General features: G+C 45.6%; 1 protein-coding gene across 1 annotated transcript in view; it reads left to right on the forward strand.

The window, feature by feature from the left end:
* LOC129708030 (DCC-interacting protein 13-beta-like) overlaps positions 1-18,357 on the forward strand; it is a 65,593-nt gene that overhangs the window by 37,630 nt on the left and 9,606 nt on the right. The window contains exons 8-14 of the mRNA XM_055653571.1: positions 6,732-6,878; positions 11,341-11,423; positions 13,123-13,284; positions 15,398-15,586; positions 17,595-17,637; positions 17,729-17,785; positions 17,881-17,972. Of these exons, the coding sequence (XP_055509546.1) occupies positions 6,732-6,878; positions 11,341-11,423; positions 13,123-13,284; positions 15,398-15,586; positions 17,595-17,637; positions 17,729-17,785; positions 17,881-17,972 (773 nt within the window). The remainder of the gene's footprint in view (positions 1-6,731; positions 6,879-11,340; positions 11,424-13,122; positions 13,285-15,397; positions 15,587-17,594; positions 17,638-17,728; positions 17,786-17,880; positions 17,973-18,357) is intronic.

Genomic DNA, 18,357 nt, shown 5'->3' on the forward strand with positions numbered 1-18,357 from the left:
CTCTTCTTCACAAGCACCCTGTCAAAACTGGTGGGTGGAATCAAGGGATATGGGGAGAAGGCAGGCACGGAATATTGATTGGGGACAATCAGCCATAATCGCAATGAATGGCGGTGCTGGCTCGAAGGGCCTCCTCCTGCACCTATTGTCTATGTTTCTTTAATAATCTTTAATGTTTTTATGCAGTCACCTCGTATTCCTTGTAAATCCAATAGATGGGACCCTTGCCTGTCCTCATGAGGAAACCTGCTCATTGCAGTGTCCATTTGGTAACAAATTGGTGCCGATGGAACTTATGGCCCGTGGCACTGCACAATCTTTGCTTGTCACTGTCTGCGTTTAGCCTGATAGTGCACCGAGCGCCGTGACTGTGTCCTCCGGGACAGTATGGATTCTCCCCCCCCCCCCCCCCCCCCACCAGATTCCTATTTCAGCAACAGATTGCTGTGTCTTCCTTTGACCCTCTCTCTGACCTGTTCACCCCTCATGGTGCTTGTCTCGGCTGTTGTGCGAGGTCATAGTCATAGAGTGATACAGTGTGGAAACATGCTCTTCGGCCCGACTTGCCCACACTGGCCAACATGTCCCAGCTACACTAGTCCCACCTGTCTACATTTGGCCCATACCCCTCCAAACCTGTCCTATCCATGTACCCGTCTAACTGTTTATTTAAAGTTGGGATAGTCCCTGCCTCAACTACCTCCTCTTCCATACACCCACCACCCTTTGTGTGAAAAAGTTACCCCTCGGGTTCCTATCTTTTCCCCTTCACCTTAAACCTCTGGTCCTCAATTCCCCGACTCTGGGCGAGAAACTCTGCGTCTACACGATCTATTCCTCTCATGATTTTATACACCTCTATAAGATCACCCTCATCCTTCTGCACTCTAATAATAGTCTCAACCTACTCAACCTCTCCCTCGTGCTCAGACCCTTGAGTCCTGGCAACATCCTGGTAAATCATCTCTGTCCGGCAACACTGTAATAATGTACTGTAACAACACACTGTGAACATTATCCCCTGCATCCTCTGCTCCACTCTCCTCTCCTGCCCTTCCCTCCCAACCTATCCACTGGCTGTCCCAACCTATCCACTGGCTGCTCCAGTTGTACGCTGCAGTGTGGGGGTGGGGAACAGTTGACAAAACAGAAGGGAGGTGCTAATGGAAAAGTCCCCATTTAGTGGGGCTGAAGCAGCAGTCACAGTGAATATAGCACTGTGTTTCTAGTGACGAGTGGAACCCTGAGTTGTGGAATCCCATCCACGTTGTCATACTGCATGGGAAGCACAATGTCTATCTTCACCTTGATGCCAATTTAAACTAATCATGACCATGTGAAGGAAAATCATTCCCTTCATCTTTGCTGTAAACGGGTAACTCATTATTTTTAAACTGTGAGCCCTAGTTCTGGATTCTATCATATGCAGAAACTTCTTCTCCATAAGCAGCATTTAATAATCTTGTACATTTTTATGGTCAATTCGCACTCCTGGTAAACTACGATAGATGGGCCCTTGTCTGTCCTCATGAGACAACCTGCTCATTCCAGGTATCTGTCTGGTAATGGGATTGGTGCCGATAGAATTTAAACTTGTAAATTGTGAGCCTTGCCACGAAAGGAGTCCTGATTGCAGTCCTTGACATCCACCAAATCTCCCAATGCTACACCTTTCTTGTTATCAACATGCTTTATAGCATAGTTTCACTTGGTAAAATGTCAGCATATCTCTGGTCTCACTATGCTTCACCTTCATGCCCTTCAAGAGCGGCAACACTTCCTCCTCCTTAACCTCACACTGTGCTTGCACATTAGCATTCTCCACACTGATCTCACTCTCCTCCAATTCCTCTTTGTTGGTGAGTACTGGTACAAAGTACTCCTTTAGTATTTCACCCACTTCCTCTGGCTCCACGCATAAGTTACCTCCTTGTTCGTGAGTGGTTCTACCCTGAGCTAGGGATCATGTACATGCAGATGAGATCAGTTTAACTTGTCAGCATGTTCAGCACAAACATTGTGGGCTGAAGGGGCCGTTTCTGTGCTGTGCTGCTCTATGCTCTCAGAACAAGTTAGTCTGAAATTCTGACCAGTTGTCCTTTAAGTAACTCACAAGTCAGATGTGGTATTTCCCAATAAAAGCTGCACCGAATCTACTCTTTCCAGTTCCTGACTAATACTTTTGTAATCAGCCTTCAGTAAATTTAGCCTTTGGCTTTGTGTAATATTATCCTTATCCACAACTATCTTACAACTTAGTGGTAAAGTGTTGTTTATTACAAAGAGGTTGTTTCTGGTCACAATGACAAGTTTTCATGACATATATAAACACAAATCCCCTGCCGGGGGCGTGGAAAATTACTCATTTGTCTCCATGTGCTGATAGGAGTAATAGTTCTACTCATCCTGAATGGAAACATGCCCTTCGCCCTGCTTGCCAATGCCGACTATGGTGCCCCATCTGCACCAGTCCTACCGGCTCGCATTGTGTTCATATCCCTCTAATCTTTTCCTATCCATCTACCGGTCCAAATGTCTTTAAAATGTTAATTTAACTTCAACTATCTCCTCTGGCAGCTCATTCCATATACCCACCTGCCTGTGTGTGAAAAAGTTGCCACTCAAATTCCTATTAAATCTTTCCCCACACATTTTAAACCTGTCCTCTGCTTCTTGACTCCCCAACTCTGGGTAAAACCCGTTCCCTGTCTATTCCCCTGTGATTTTATACACCTCTATAAGATCAACTCATCCTCCTACACTGCAAGGAATACAGTCCTAGCCTGCTCAATCTCTCCCTATAGGTCAGGTTCTCAAGTCCTGGCAACATCCTCGTAAATCTTCTCCGTACCCTTTCCAGCATAACAAAATCTTTCCTGCAGCAGACTGACCAAAACGAACAAACCAAAACAATAGTCCAACTGTAGCTTCATCAGTACAGCTGTAACATAACATATCCCAACTGCTATATTTAGTACCCTGGCTTATAAAAGCCTTCTTGACCATGAGTAAAGAAGTTGAGAGGTCATTTTGCAGAAGTATAAGACGTTGGTGAGACCGCATTTAGAATATTGTGTTCAGTTCTGGGCACCATGTTACAGGAAATATATTGTCAAGCTTGAAAGGGTTCAGAAAAGATTTACGAGGATATTGCCAGGACTAGAGGGTGTGAGCTATAGGGAGAGGTTGAGTAGGCTGGGTCACTATTCCATGGAGCACAGGAGGATGAGGGGAGATCTTATAGAGGTATACAAAATCATAAGAGGAATAGATCAGGTAGATGCACAAAGTCTCTTGCCCAGAGTTGGGGAATCGAGGACCAGAGGACATAGGTTCAAGGTGAAGGGGAAAAGATCTAATAGGAATCTGAGGGGTCACTTTTTCACACAGAGGGTGGTGGGTGTATGGAACAAGCTGCCAGAGGAGGTAATTGAGGCTGGGACTATCCCATCATTTAAGAAACAGTTAGACAGGTACATGGATAGGACAGGTTTGGAGGGATATGGATCAAGCACAGGCCTGTGGGACCAGTGTAGCTGGGACATTGTTGGCCGGTGTGGGCGAGTTGAGCCGGAATGGCCTGTTTCCACACTGTATTACTCTAAGACTCTTATGACCACCTCATCTACCTGTGCCACCACCTTCAAGAAACTATGTACCTGCACTCCTAGATCCCTCAGCTGTACAACACTCCCCAGAGGCCTGCCATTTACTGTGTTAGACTTCCTAAAATGCAACACCTCACATTTATGGGCATTAATCATTCCTTTGTCCACTTGCCCAGCTGAACAGGATCCTGCTTAAACCTTTGATAACCAATACAATACAATACAATACAAATTTATTGTCATTTGAGCCCCAGTGAGACTCAAACGAAATGTTGTTTCCACAGCCATACAAACAAAGACAATGTCCTACAGACATACACACAATTAAATTTACACAAACATCCATCACAGTGAAGCCACTGTGATGGAAGGCAAAGTCTTTTCTCTCCCCTGTTCTCAATTTCTCTCCCGATGTCCAAGCCCCCAGGCGGGTGATGATAAGTCCCACGGCCATTTTAGGCCGCGCGGGGCGATTTACTGCCCCGCTCCCGGTCTGAAAGTACAAGGTTGGAACCCCCACGGGCATTGGTGAGTCCCACGGCCATGAAGCCGCGCCAGGTGATGTACGGTCCCGGTCCGGGTCGTTCCAACCCCACGATACGGGGTGGAGAAGTCGCGTTGTGGGCGCGCCGGGAAGCGGTCTCTCTCCCCACCGCGGACCCGCGGGCTATCGATGTCCCAGTCCCCCGGACCTGCGGCTACGTTGCTGGAGCCTCCGAGCCCCAGGAGTCGCGTTGCAGCAGCGAGTCACCACCGCTCCCCACGCTCCGAGGCCGGCCAGCCCCACGATGGTGAGTCCGCAGCTCCGCAGTCTCCCGAGCCCCCGGGTTATTCAGGTTGGAGGCCGCTCCACGGTGCTAGGCCCCACCGACAACGGGCACCCAACAGGGAAACGGTCGGGCCTCCCGGACAGGGAAGAGATTCAAACATTTTCCCCCTCCCCCCCCCCCCCCCCCCCCCCCCACATGTACACATTTAAAAACACTATTAAAAAAAACCAACAACTACATTTAACAAGAAAAAAAAAAAAAAAAAGACAGACAGGCTGTAGGGGCCGCTGCAACGGGTGAGTCGCGCCGCCGCCGATCTTTGCTATCCATAATACCACCTATATTAGTGTCATCTACAAACGTACTAATCATGCCTTGTATATTCTCAGCCAAATTGTTGGTGTAAACCGCGAACAACCATGGGCCCAGCACCGATCCTTGAGGCACACCACTAGTCATAGGCTTCCAGTCCGATGAACAACCTTTCATCATCCATGAAGCCAATTTTCTATCCAATCTGCTAGCTCTCCCTGGATCCTACACCACTTCTTTCTGCAAAACAAACCTCTACAATGTGGGAGAGAGCTGGATACGAACTAACCCACTAAATAGCAGCACTGATGAGGTGGCATTTAAAGTTCTTATTGAAGCTAATAAAGGCACAAGCAACTTCTTCATCTTTTCGTGTCCATCTTGTTACAAATGTTGGCCATGCTGTCATCATCCATCCTGAAAAGGACGCAAGTTTCCAGCGACAATCAGTGGGAGCCATCACTTGTGGCAGTCTATGATGGTGGTAGTAGAATTAGCTCAGGATACTTCAGTTTCCAGCCCCGCCACGTGGATGACTGTGGGGCCAGCAGTGTATTAAATAGGTACAATAAACAGACGTGGACAAAAGCAACTACAGATTCTGGAATGTGTAGGAAGGAAATGCAGATCTTGACCCAAAACGTCACCCATTCATTCTCTCCAGAGATGCTGCCTGTCCCGCTGAATTACTCCAGCTTTTTGTGTCTATCTACAGATTCGGTAATCTTGACCAAAAAACACAAAAATGCTTGAGTATTCAGTGGGTCTGGAGAACATGGAAAGGCAATGTTTCAGGTTAGGACCCATCAGACTAGTAGTAGGAGAGAGAAAGCTGGAATAGACCCGGGGGCAGAACAAAGTGAGAGGTGGATACAGGTGAGGGGGGTGGGGGGGGAAATAATTAGCCGATGGGTGGAGAAAGGCCAGAGATGAAAAGGAGACAAAAAGCCGTGAGGTAAGGAGAGAAGAAACATTAATTGTGAGGCTAGAGGAAGGGATGCAAGTACAAGGGGAGGGGGAAGGTGTGGCGGGAGGATAGGGAGACAGTTACCTAAAATGGAGAATTTAATGTTCACTAGACTAAATGGGACCCGTTGGGTCCCAGTCACACGGGAGGCGTCTGTGTCCCTCTCTGTGCCTCTGTGTATGTCTCTTTGTGCCTCTGTGTCCCCCTCTGTGCCCCTGTGTCCCTCTCTGCCGTTGTGTCCTTCTCTCTCTACCCCCCCTCCCTCTTTAGCCGCGCCTGCGAGTTGGGGGCTATGCGTGAGTGGACAGGGGATGGGGTAAAAGGAGTGAATGAATAATATTAATATAATATAATTAATAATAAATTAATATAATATCAATGGGGGTGTGTGAGGGATTGGTTCGTATGTGTGTGTGATGCTGCAGGCTGCTCCCACCCCCCACAGCAGCGCGTTGAGGGGACGGGACCCAACGGGTCCCACTTGTTCTCGTAACAAATTAAAAAGGAAAGCAGTATCCGTAAATAATGATAATACTTGATTTAGGTTGGGTTTCTGTTTTAGGTATTTTCTTGCAAGCTTATGTTGCCTACCTACTTTTAATTCAATAGGTAATATCAATCCTGATAGATTAAGAAACAACATTAGAGGGGTATATCTTGCAAGTAAAGTTACTTTCCCCCGCACACCCACAGGGTCCATGATTTAACATCAGCCTTCCACGGTTGCTCTTTTATGTTTTCACCAATCTGCACTTTAAATAGGGCAGTAACTAGGGCGGCACAGTGGCACAATAGGGTGGCATGGTGGCGCAGCTGTGGAGTTGCTGCCTTACAGTGCCAGAGACCACGGGTGCTGTCTGTATGGAGTTTGTACATTCTCCTTGTGACCGCGTGGGTTTCCTCCTATATTCCAAAGACGCGCAGGTTTGTGGGTTAAAGGGCTTCTGTAAATCTCCCCTAGTGTGTTGGATAGAGCTGGTGTGTAGGGTGACTGTTGGTCGGCGTGGACTTGGTGGGCCCAAGGGCCTGTTTCTGCTCTGTATCTCTAAACTAAACTAAACTTCTTGCTTTCAGTTGAAAGCGGAGGTGGTAGCAGAAGTATCAGCTACGAGGAGAAAACAGCATCATTCTTCCTTGCAGTATTACTGTGCCTTAAATGCGCTGCAGCACAGGAAGAGAGTGGCTATGCTGGACCCATTACTTGGCTTCACTCAGGGACAGGTGAGTGAATCTTGAACAAATGGCACATCTGCTGGGACCCCACATTGTGGAGGAGTCAGCAGTTGTCCATGTCCTCTTTGTGCTCTTTCTTGCATGTTCTCGCACTATTGGATCTGACTATTGCACATTAAGCACTTGGTGAGACCCCACCTGGACTATTGCGTACAGTTTTGGTCTCCAAATCTGAGGAAGGACATTATTGCCATAGAGGGAGTGCAGAGAAGGTTCACCAGACTGATTCCTGGGATGTCAGGACTGTCTTATGAAGAAAGACTGGATAGACTTGGTTTGTACACTCTTGAATTTAGGAGATTGAGAGGGGATCTTATAGAAACTTACAAAATTCTTAAGGGGTTGGACAGGCTAGATGCAGGAAGATTGTTCCCGATGTTGGGGAAGTCCAGGACAAGGGGTCACAGCTTAAGAATAAGGGGGAAATCCGTTTAAAACCGAGATGAGAAGAACTTTTTTCACACAGAGAGTGGTGAATCTCTGGAACTCTCTGCCAGAGAGGGTAGTCGAGGCCAGTTCATTGGCTATATTTAAGAGGGAGTTAGATGTGGCCCTTGTGGCTAAGGGGATTAGAGGGTATGGAGAGAAGGCAGGTACGGGATACTGTTGAATGATCAGCCATGATCATATTGAATGGCGGTGCAGGCTCGAAGGGCCGAATGGCCTCCTCCTGCACCTAATTTCTATGTTTCTATGTAAGCTCTCTGAATTTAACATCAAATTAATTCTGAAATATTGGGCCTCATCCTAGAGCACAAATGTTCGTAAGTTTTAGGAGTAGAATTAAGCCAATCGGCCCATCAAGCCAACTCCACCATTCATGATTTATCTTTCCCTCTCAACTCCATAGCCCCTAACACCCGTACTAATCAAGAATCTATCAATCTCCTCCAACTTAAAAACATTAATTGACTTGTCCTCCACAGCCGTCCATGGCAATGAATTCCACCAGTTCACCGCCCTCTGACTAAAGAAATTCCTCCTCATCTCCTTTCTACAGGTGCGTCCTATTATTCTGAGGCTATGACCTCTAGTCCTAGACTCTCCCGCTAATGGAAACATCCTCTCCACATCCCCTCTATCCAGGCCTTTCACTGTTGAACATCAAAGACTGTCACCCAACATGAGCACTAATGGTGGATGGCACAGTTGTAGTTGTTGCCACAAATGTAAAGTCAGTGTGTAAAATTACAATGTTCAATGACGTGCACAGTCCCATGGTTTTAAGATTTTAAATGTTTATTTTTTTGAAAGCTGATGACCCCATGTGGATCTAGTAGAAGATCTTTGGTTATTTTAATTCTACTTCAACCACTGTAATTATTAATGCATGGGTAGACAAAAATGCTGGAGAAACTCAGCGGGCGAGGCAGCATCTATACTCCATAGATACTGCCTCACCCGCTGAGTTTCTCCAGCATTTTTGTCTGCCTTCGATTGTCCAGCATCTGCAGTTCCAATTCTGAATGGGGGAAAAAAGCCACTTTGCAGAATGTTAGCATTATACCCTCACTCCTCACAAAAAGATTAATTGCAAACAGTCCTGGCCAAGAATTTAACAGGTGGAGAAAATGTGGCAGTGTTTGAGTGCCACTTGATAATGACCCTTTCATGTTTCGGAATGCAGTGCCAAAACACATTTTGTCTACATGCAGCTTTGACAAAGACAACAAACTCCAAACAAAAGAATTATTTCATCCCTTGTAAACGAAAATCTAATGTTGGTGATTCATCTGAAAACACAGCGTCATTTGATGCCATACAACTAGTTAACCCGATCTGTTCATTCCTCCTTCATTGATCCCTGCACTTTGGCTTTTATGAATTTTAAGACTTGTCCAACTCATTCAATTGACCTAAAAATTCAGAGTTGATGTGAACAACGAGCACAATAGTGTCATTCGTACACACCCAAAATCTTTAGATTTCAGCCAGTTTACATAAATTCAAAATCTAAACAAGATACAAATTCTACTATTGTATGACTTACCTATTTGAAGACCAAACCTTGGATAACATCACTTCAGAATGAACTTTGAATTTGGCAAGGTCATTGTGACTCTTTCACATTTGCTAACTAATTTATTTTTTGGCATGGATTCCAGAAGTATTCAGCTAGCTGCAGCAGGAGGATATGGTGTCAACGTGACTCAGTGTGTAGCACTATCAAACCCTGAAACATTGAGCTGCCAGTCGTGTCCCTCTCGCAACAGCCACAACAACATAGTCACACGCACCGATTCAAGCTCTGTTCTGCTTTTCCAAAGATACTCCTTGCATTGAAATAATTACTTCAGTCCATCAGTTTCACCATATTCTTACCCTTCCCCCCAGTTCGTCGTTGCTTTGAGACTTACTGGCGCTAACCTCCATCTTCCCAAGAGACCGTCCATTTGGTTCCCATCTCCCTGCCGATCTAGTGGAAGTGGAAGTGCCACTGAGCAGCATTAGTGAACCTCCCTGTAAGGATATTGACCCCTCTTCATATGTGGTGCAACCCATCCCTCATGTGACGTTCACCTCAGACCCAGAATAGGTCCCACTGGTTCAAAGGTTTCAAAGGTCTTTTATTGTCACGTGTACCAATTAAGGTACAGTGATATTCAAATTAGCATACAGCCATATTTTAAAAAAAGCAACAAGATACATAACTACATAAAAGTTAACATAAACATCCACCACCGGCGGATTCCCCACATTCTTCACTGTGATGGAAGGCAATAAAGTCTAACCTTCTTCCATCTTTATTCTCCCTCGGTCAGGGCAGTCGAGCCAATCGGGGCGATCGAAGCTCCCACGTTGGGGCGATCGAAGCTCCTGCGGCTTGGAGTTCCCGAAGTCGGTCTCCCACCAGGGACCGCGAGCTCCATGATGTTAAAGTCCGCAGTCTGTATGAATTGGGGAATTTACTATCATTTCAACAACTACAACTGAAATATAATTTGAAAAATAACCAATATTTTAAATATCTTCAAATTTGTGATTATCTGAAAAAACACACAAAAGACTATCATAATATGTCTTCCGACTTATTGGATGAAGCAATGAAGACCAAGGCGGAATCAGCTAATTTAATATCGTACCTATATAATATCATTTTAAACATAGAAATACCCACAACAGATGGAATTAGAAAAGATTGGGAACAAGAATTAGCTATAAAAATCTCAAAAGAGACCTGGGATAATCATTTACTACAGGTGCATAAATGTTCGATCAACGTACGACATACGCTCATCCAATTTAAAACATTACATAGATTATATTATTCAAAAACTAAAGTAAATAAAATCTTCCCTAATGTTTCACCAATCTGTGATAAATGCCTATGTCAAGAAGCTACCATAGCGCACTCTTTTGTTTTTTGTACAAAAATCCAAAAATTCTGGTATGAAATATTTGATATTTTTTCAAAATTGATCAAAATAAAACTGGTACCAAAACCAGAATGGATTATCTTCGGAATATCGGAAGGTAACCCTGAATTAAACGTGTTTCAGAAGAATTTATTTAATTACGGGCTAATAATGGGAAAAAAGCTTATACTTAAATTCTGGAAAAATGCGCCGACACCAACAATAAAAATGTGGATATCAAACATGTTTGAAACATTACATCTGGAAGAGATGAGATTCCTCCTAGCAGGTAAAGCAGACCAATTCCAAAAGACGTGGTCTATGTTTCTGGACCTATTACAAGTATGAGGTGCAATAGTAATCTAAAAAAAACAAATATATAAATAAGCGGAATCAGGACCTGGTAACGGGAGGTAAAATAACAAAAACAGACTTGGTTGGTAGTCCCCTCTCTGCGGAGTTTAATGTTATAATAGAGCGATTGTTTCTATTTTCTCTCTCTTTCTTTTCTAGGGTCTATTTTCTCACTTTACTTCCTTCTCTAACTTCTTTCCTAAGGGGCTTTCTTTTCCTTACACTCTTGCACTGCACGACTCTCTTGCACTTTCTTTACTTTCCTTACTTCTACCTTTTTCTTAAAGCTCAAAAAAAAAATGAAGCGGTACAAAAAATGTATTAAGATATATGTGTTGTGTAGGATTGTAATTTACCGTACTTCTAATAAAATAAAATTAAAAAAAAAAAAAAAAAAAAAAAAAAAAAGTCGCAGGCTCCCGCGGATGGAGCTGTTGGAACTCCCGCAGTTGGAATTCTGTACCATCCAACTTTCACATCCACTTGTTACGCATTAGGGGCAATTTACAGAGGCCAAATAACCTACAAACCCATACTTCTTGGACAAACAGGAGCGTTCAAAGCAAACACATGCACTTGCTGTGACTACATTGGCTGCTGCATTTTCTTTATTAGACCAGTGATTGAATGTGAAACACACTGCTTGAGGTGTGGAGGAGTTGCTGGGGCAGTGACTGGCTCTTTGCCCCAGTCAGGCATGCAACGTGTGAAAACTCACTTCTGTCTCTTGTGTATTTCAGATCAACTTTTTCAAGATGGGAGTGGAGATGTTTTCCAAGAAATTGGATGATTTTTTGTCTTCTGTTGCAACAATGGTCCAAAGGTGATCACAATTCTTCTTAATCGATATATACATTGTATTTAGTTTAGTGATACAGCCCTGAAACAGGCCCATCGGCCCACCGAGTGCACGCCAACCTGCCATCCACACATGTTAACACTATCCTACACGCTAGGGACAATTTACATTTATACCAAGCCAATTAGCCCTCAAGCCTGTAGGCTTTGGAGTGTGCGAAGAAACCAGAGATCCCGGAGAAAACCCACATGGTCACAGGGAGAACGTACAAACTCGCTACAGACAGCACCTGTAGTCAGGATGGAATCCGGGTCAGTGGCGCTGTGAGGCAGCGACTCTACCGCTGCGCCACCGAGCTGCACTAATTGACAGTCTTTACGGCTTTGTGCTTGCAGTAGTTTTACAGTTTTCAAGGAAGCGATCCTCAGCAAATAGAATCTTAGGACACAAACAGAGCTCCACAGAGTTCTTTAAATTCTGCCCCACATCACATAATGTTGTCTGTAATCCAGCAAGGTCATCTCTTCCAATGCACATATCACATTGCCTTTTGAAAGTTGCTCTGTAATCTGATATCACATGATGGCAGTATCCAGATCATAGCTTTTGAAAAACATTTCTGCTCTCACCTCTAGCTCACGTGGATTAATTTGTCTATTCATAAATTCTAGGAGCAGAATTGGGCCATTCGGCCCATCAAGTCTACTCTGCCATTCAATCATGGCTGATCTATCTTTCCCTCGCAACCCCATTCTCCTGCCTTCACCCCATAACCCCTGACACCCGTACTAATCAAGAATCTATCAATCTCAGTTTTATCCCTTCTAGTTTCTTATCCTGCTGTAATTATGAACCAGTTTCTACTACGTTATAATGATGCTTCCCGTCATTTTCCCTGCTCCAAAGAGAAGGTTCCCTTTTCTCACATATCTGGGAATAGTTGAAGGTCCTCCCCCTTGTCGCTGTTCCAGCTGATCGCTGTGCTCACTCCACAGGCTAGCAATTGACTCGGTGTGGACTCCTATATATCAGCAAGACCAAGCGTAGACTGGTCGATCGTTTCACTGAACACCTTCGCTCAGTCCGCCTTGGCCTACGCCATCGCCTGGTTGCCAAACACTTTAACTCCCTCTCCCATATTCCCACACTGACCTTTCTGTCCTGGACCTCCTCCACTGTCAGAGTGAGGTCAAACGCAAATTGGAGGAACAGCACCTCATATTTCACTTGGGCAGCTTACACCCCAGCAGTATGATGTTGAATTCTCTAACTTCAAGTAACCCCTGCATTCCTTCTCTCACTGCCCCTTCCCCACATTAGACATCCTGTCAGTTGCACTGTTTGTCTCCCTATATCCCTTCGTTATCACCTCTACCACGGCCAACAATTGACCATTGTGGGCTCCACCTTTCCTTTGTCATCGTTGCCAGCTCTGATTTGTTGTGAACCCTTTCATACCTCGAATTTCCCTCTCCCCTGACACTCAGTGTGAAGAAGGGTCTCAACCCGAAATATCGCCTATAGCTTTTCTCCAGAGATGCTGCCTGACCCGCTGAGTTTCCCCAGCAATTTGTGGCCATTTTATAATCAAATGAATCTGTTGATTGTGAGGGGGAGAAAAGGTGGATTTTATGTCCACAATCAAATAGTTAATTGTCACAAATGGACATTTTAATGGGAGCGGCTGTTGTACTAAAGCGTGTGTTTATATGACCCAATGTAGTATCCAAGGACAACTGGACACAGAGGCTGAGACTATGAGACTGACCCAGCAGGAGTTGTTGCTGGCCAGTGAGACCACCTACATGCCCGACAACAACACCACTACATCCAAAAAAGCCAACAGGAACCTCCTCCAAAAGGCTGGCTATCTCAATATTCGAACGTAAGGTCATTGCATGTTGTATTCTATTCAATTGATAGTTACTTGTTGACATGTGTGCCTTTATGTGCCATTCAGTGATACGTTATTGCCACGTGTACCTCGGAACAGTGACGTTCTTTGTCTTTGCATGCAATACACAGAGTTCACAAAGAGTTGCCACGTTTAGTTTACTTTGGTGTCGTTCAGTTTAGAGATACAGCGCAAAGGCCTTTGGCCCACTGAGTCCGCGCTGACCAGCGATCCCTGTACACTAACACTATCCTACACACACTTGGGACAATTTACACTTATACCAAGCCAATTAACCTACAAACCTGTATGTGTTGGGAGTGTGGGAGGAAACCAGAGATATTGCTAGTGTACAGGGTGATTGCTGGTGGGTTCGGACTCGGTGGGCCAAAGGGCCTGTTTCTCCGCTGTATCCCTAAACTAAACTACACAATTGATGAGGGACAACCGTGGAGTTTGTCACAAGTCACTGGTCATCCCTTAGCCTATGGGTCATCTGTTCCCACCGCTCTTTCAGAGCTTCAGCTTTGCACCCCTGATATGGATAACTTTTGTAATGGCCCTGTCCCACTATACAAGTTCTTTCATGAGCTCTCCCGAGTTTAAACAAAAATCAAACTCGTGGTAAGCACGTAGAATGAACGTCGAGCTCGGGGACGTCTCTTAGCGGCTCGTAACGCTAATGGCAGGTACTCGGGAAACGCGGTAAGCTCGGGAAGACTCGTAAAGATTTTTCAACATGTTGAAAAATGTCCACGAGAGCCCCGAGTACCGACGAGCGGCCATTACCGTAAATCTCCGAGTTCGAATCAGGGCAAACTCGGGAGAGCTCTTGGAATGAACTCGTACAGTGGGACAGGGCTTTAATGGTGTATTCAGGATCAAAACCAATGTTGAAGAATGAATGGCGGTAGTTTGTGGAGGTAGCTTGGCTGCTGTGGGGCAGAATCCTCTTGTTGAGAGTGGGCTGTTTAACACAGGGTTACATTCCCCAGCAGGAACTTTGTGGGTGCCCAGCCTGGAACTCATTTCCTCCAACCTTGGCTCTACTCTTGTCCAGTCTCCTCCCAAGTACATTGCAGACACCCTACTGTTATCCTCAGCTCCTGCCCCCTTGCACCTTATTTTCACCATGGATTAACACTCCTTGAACACCTCCATATCATCGGGTGATGTGAGGGACCTGGTCCTCCTGGATCAGAGTCCCAGTCATCGCCCTCCTTTGCCTGGCTGAACGCTGCCATCGATCATGGCCTCAAACCCTGCCTGCCTCTGGTGGGAAGATAGACAGAAAATGCTGGAGTAGCTCAGCGGGCGGGACAGGCAGCATCTCTTTGTGGGCCTCAGGACGTGTTTCTGTCCTGCATCTCTTGGGGTGGCACAGTGGCGCAGCAGGAGAGTTGCTGCCTTACAGCGCCAGAGACCAGGGTTCCATCCTGACTACTGGTGTTGTTTGTACATTGCTGTCTGTACGGAGTTTGCACGTTCTCCCTGTCACCACGTGGGTTTTCCCTGGGTGCTCTGGTTTCCTCCCACATTCCAAACACGTGCAGGTTTGTAGGCTAGTTGGCTGGTAAAAATTGTAAATTGCCTGTATTGTATAGGATCGTGCTAGTGTACGGGGTGATCAAATTGGAATTACGTTCCCGCTCTAATGATAGGCTTGGATAGAGTGGATGTGGGGAGGATGTTTCCACTTGTGGGAGAGTCTAGGACCAGAGGCCATAGTATCAGAATAAAGGGACGTACATTGAGAAAGGAGATGAGAAGAAATTTATTTAGTCAGAAGGTGGTGAATCTGTGGAATTCATTGCCAGAGAAGGCTGCGTAGGTCAATGGGTATTTTTAAGGCAGAGATTGATAGATAGATTATTGATTAGTACAGGTGTCGGGTGTAATGAGGAAAAGGTAGGAGAAGGCGGTTAAGAAGGAAAGATAGATCTGCCATGATTAAATGGCGGATTAGACTTGATGAGCCGAATGAACTAATTGTGCTCCTATCACTTACGAAGATCATTGATCTTAACAGTTAACAATTGTTCCTCAATTTTTTCATTTTTTTTAAGTGTGGCTCTAATTCCATCTCCTTGTCACTTGCTCCCAGTAAAACCGGCCTGGTGTCGACGTCGTGGGACAGGCTGTACTTCTTCACCCAAGGAGGTAACCTGATGTGTCAGCCGCGAGGGGCGGTGGCTGGCGGGCTCATCCTGGACCTGGATAATTGTTCCGTCATGGCCGTCGATTGTGAAGACAGACGGTACTGCTTACAGATTGTGTCACCATCAGGAAAGATGTAGGTCCCTCCACTACCTGCCTATGCTCCATCTTGTGCTAAACTAATCGTACCACTTGATTTATTCATCCATGATTATTTGGTTTTAGTTTATTGCCACGTGTACTGTGAAAAGCTTTTGCTGCGTGCTAACCAGTCAGCGTAAAGACAATACATGATTACAGTCGAGCCGTCCGCAGTGTACTGATACGTGATAAAGGGTTTAACGTGAATAACGTTCAGTGCAAGATGAAGTACAATCAACGATAGTCCGAGGGTCTCCAATGAGGTAGATAGTAGTTCAGCACTGCTCTCTGGTTGTGGTAGGATGTTTCAGTTGCCTGATAACAGCTGGGACGAAACTGTGCCTGAATCTGGAGGTGTGTGTTTTCACACTTCTGTGCCTTTTGCCCGATGGGAGAGGGGAGAAGAGAGAGTGGCCAGGGTGTTACTCTGCCTTGATTATGCTGCTGGCTTTGCCGAGGCAGCGCGAGTTATTAATGGAGTCAATGGAAGGGAGGGAGCGGATGTGGTGGAATTTGATAATATTTCCAGCTCCCCCAGAGCTTTGATTCAAAGCTTACTATTTTGTAGTAGCAACACAATTAGTGTGGTTATTGACTAAATACTTCACCATTTGATCGGAAAATGCAGGGTATTTTCATTGTAACTGCAAATTTGCAATCTGCTCCATGATGGTCATGTCATTGTTTTCTTGAGCCTTGTTTTAGAAGTGAGGTAGACAGTGTTTCAGCACAAATCTGCTGTGGTTTGCTTTTAAGCCCAGAGTTTCTATTTATAACTTGTAGATGTTGATTAAATTGCTGCTTTGAGCTTAAACAAGTCATGAGTGCAGGATTTCCCATTATAGCTTTCATCACTCGGACTAAAGCGGCCATTAACGTCTTCTTGTCCCGTTAAGGACATGCTTTGTTGTATTTCCAGTGCGGCTGTTGTCCTGTTTGGTTGTATTTGCCCTGTGCGGTATACAGTGTGGCTGTTAATCTGTCCGGTTGTATATCCAGTTTAGTTTCACCAGTTATGTGGCATTGTGCCCACACTTGGATGGCCTGAGAAGGAGATAGATAGCTCCCTTGGCCAACCGTGGTCCATGTTGTCCCAAGGCTGTTGGATGTGTCTGCATGGCCTTTGATCAAGTGCCATGATGGACTATGCTTCCATGTCCGCACACGTGGCTGGCTGGTGGGATGGACACTGTTTTATTTATGTCAATCTTTTGGGTACTGCAAGTCATTCATTCTGACGTGAGGACACTCTTGGTACCACAGTGAAACGTCAGTTTGGTTCCGACGCGGACACAAGTGCTTCCATTAGACTTGGCACAGTGGGATATGTGTGCATTTTGATTTTACCACGTATAGGGCGATGACAAATTGTTTATTATAGTCCCCAATGGCCCCTCTGTGTTCTCGGCTCCTGCCCCACCCAACCACTCTTTGATTTCGGCCTTCTCCGCAAGGTCCTCTCTTGGACGGTCCCGCAGTGTTTGTAGGGAGCTTCCGATGGCCCTCGTCAACCCTCCCCTCTCTCTCACATCCCTCTCCTCTACCATGGCCCTCCCCTCTCTACCACGGCCCTCTCCTCTCCCACATCCCTCCCCTCTCTCCCATGTCCCTCCCTGCTGTCGAAGGTTGCTCGCGGGTCCCTCCTCGCTCTGGTGGAGCGGGTCCCATCGATGTCCCCAGAGGATGAGCCAGGCCTACGGGGCTTGGCTCCGGCTCACCAGGAACACTCTCGGCCGTCATAAGGTCATACTCATAAGCGATAGGAGCTCTGGTTCGAGTTTCTGCTCAAGTTTCAAAACTCCTATGTAAAACTCTGCAGCATCCTCTAATCAGTGCAGCTGGCATGGTCAATAAAGCAAAAGTCAACTCATTGTAATAGTGGGAGCAGGGTAGTCGCATCAAGTAACCAAAACTGCTGGAAAATAGGTGACCATCACAATTTGTTAAAAAGCAGACAATTCAGTATTGGAACTACAGTACAACTATTTCTCATTATATTTTAGGAACATTATCCTACAAGCAGAAGGCAAGCAAGAGTATGAAGAGGTATCAAGTTAAATTATATTCTGTAATTTTTCTTCAGGCTGAATCCTTTAAACTGACTTGACAATTTTGTTTTTATTCATTGCCTTCGTAGTGGATTTGCACCATCAATAATATATCCAGGCAGATCTACCTCACAGACAACCCAGAGGTAACTTACTTTGCTGTATTAATGTACCATAGTTTGTTCTGTTGTTCAGTTGTTCGAGGCTAACGGACTAATAAACCAATACCTTTGCATGTTAGGCAATTGCAATCAGGCTGAACGAGACAGCAGTGCAAGCAGTGACACCAATGTCCACGTTTCAGAAGAAACACGAAAGTTTCCGTCCTAAGCAGTAAGTAGTGCCATGCAACACGTTGTTTCACACAAACACCTCTACGATAATTAACTCTCAGCATCCTTTTAACAGCAACACGGTGGCGCAACGGTAGAGTTGCTGCCTTACAGCGCCAGAGACCCAGGTTTGATCCTGACTACGGGTGCTGTCTGTACGGAGTTTGTACGTTTTCATCATGACATGCGCGCGTTTTCTCTGGGTGCTCAGGTTTCCTCCCACACTTTAAAGGCGTACAGGTTGATCACTGGTTGTTGCGGACTCGGTGGGCAGCACAGTGGCGCAGCGGTAGAGTTGCTGCCTTACATCACCAGAGACCTGGGTTTGATCCTGACCACAGGTGCTGTCTGTACGGAGTTTGTAAGCTATTCCCATGAGCTGCGTA

This window comes from Leucoraja erinacea, chromosome 22 (assembly GCF_028641065.1).
Source record: "Leucoraja erinacea ecotype New England chromosome 22, Leri_hhj_1, whole genome shotgun sequence".
Lineage (NCBI taxonomy): Eukaryota > Metazoa > Chordata > Chondrichthyes > Rajiformes > Rajidae > Leucoraja > Leucoraja erinaceus.